The following is a 521-nucleotide window of genomic DNA, read 5'->3' on the forward strand; positions in this document are numbered from 1 at the left end:
CGTTTGAAATTGTTAGATATTTGTTCAAAAAATTACATAAACCATATTCGGCAAAAATGGTCGAGGAGACACTAACCTGATATCCAGAATAATAATTGAATTTTCTTTTGGTGAGCAGCTCATCGTGGAAAACGAAGGTGTACCAAACTCTCGGAAAGTAGAAAGCTGCATACCAATTCCAGCATACCTAAAATGGCAAACAGTGTTATTCATAAACACCAATATCACTTCATGTAATATAATCGCTAGTTAGATAATTAAGCAAAGTCTCTTTTATGGCAGATATTATATGTAGGTAAGCCAATGTTTGCTGCTATTCATTATTTCGTGGGATCGATCTTAAAACCCAGTTAACGGAATTACCACACCAGACCGTTAGAATTACAATAACATTACATCATGTGTATCGATCATCACTGGGATCTGAAAAGGGCAGCCCCCCTGAGGCCCAAGGAATTGTGAAATCCCAGCCCTGCTTCAGACACGTTTGAAACATCGATGATCATTGTGATGATTCGATG

At 37.8% G+C, this 521-nt stretch overlaps 1 protein-coding gene across 1 annotated transcript in view; it reads right to left on the reverse strand.

Moving 5' to 3' along the window:
• The window catches only part of LOC119591574, a gene marked incomplete in the record, with an annotated part of 18,606 nt that overhangs the window by 9,990 nt on the left and 8,095 nt on the right, over window positions 1-521 (reverse strand). The window contains 1 exon segment of the mRNA XM_037940336.1: window positions 77-187. Within this exon segment, the coding sequence (XP_037796264.1) occupies window positions 77-187 (111 nt within the window).

Source organism: Penaeus monodon, chromosome 28 (genome assembly GCF_015228065.2).
Source record: "Penaeus monodon isolate SGIC_2016 chromosome 28, NSTDA_Pmon_1, whole genome shotgun sequence".
NCBI classification, from domain to species: Eukaryota; Metazoa; Arthropoda; class Malacostraca; order Decapoda; family Penaeidae; genus Penaeus; species Penaeus monodon.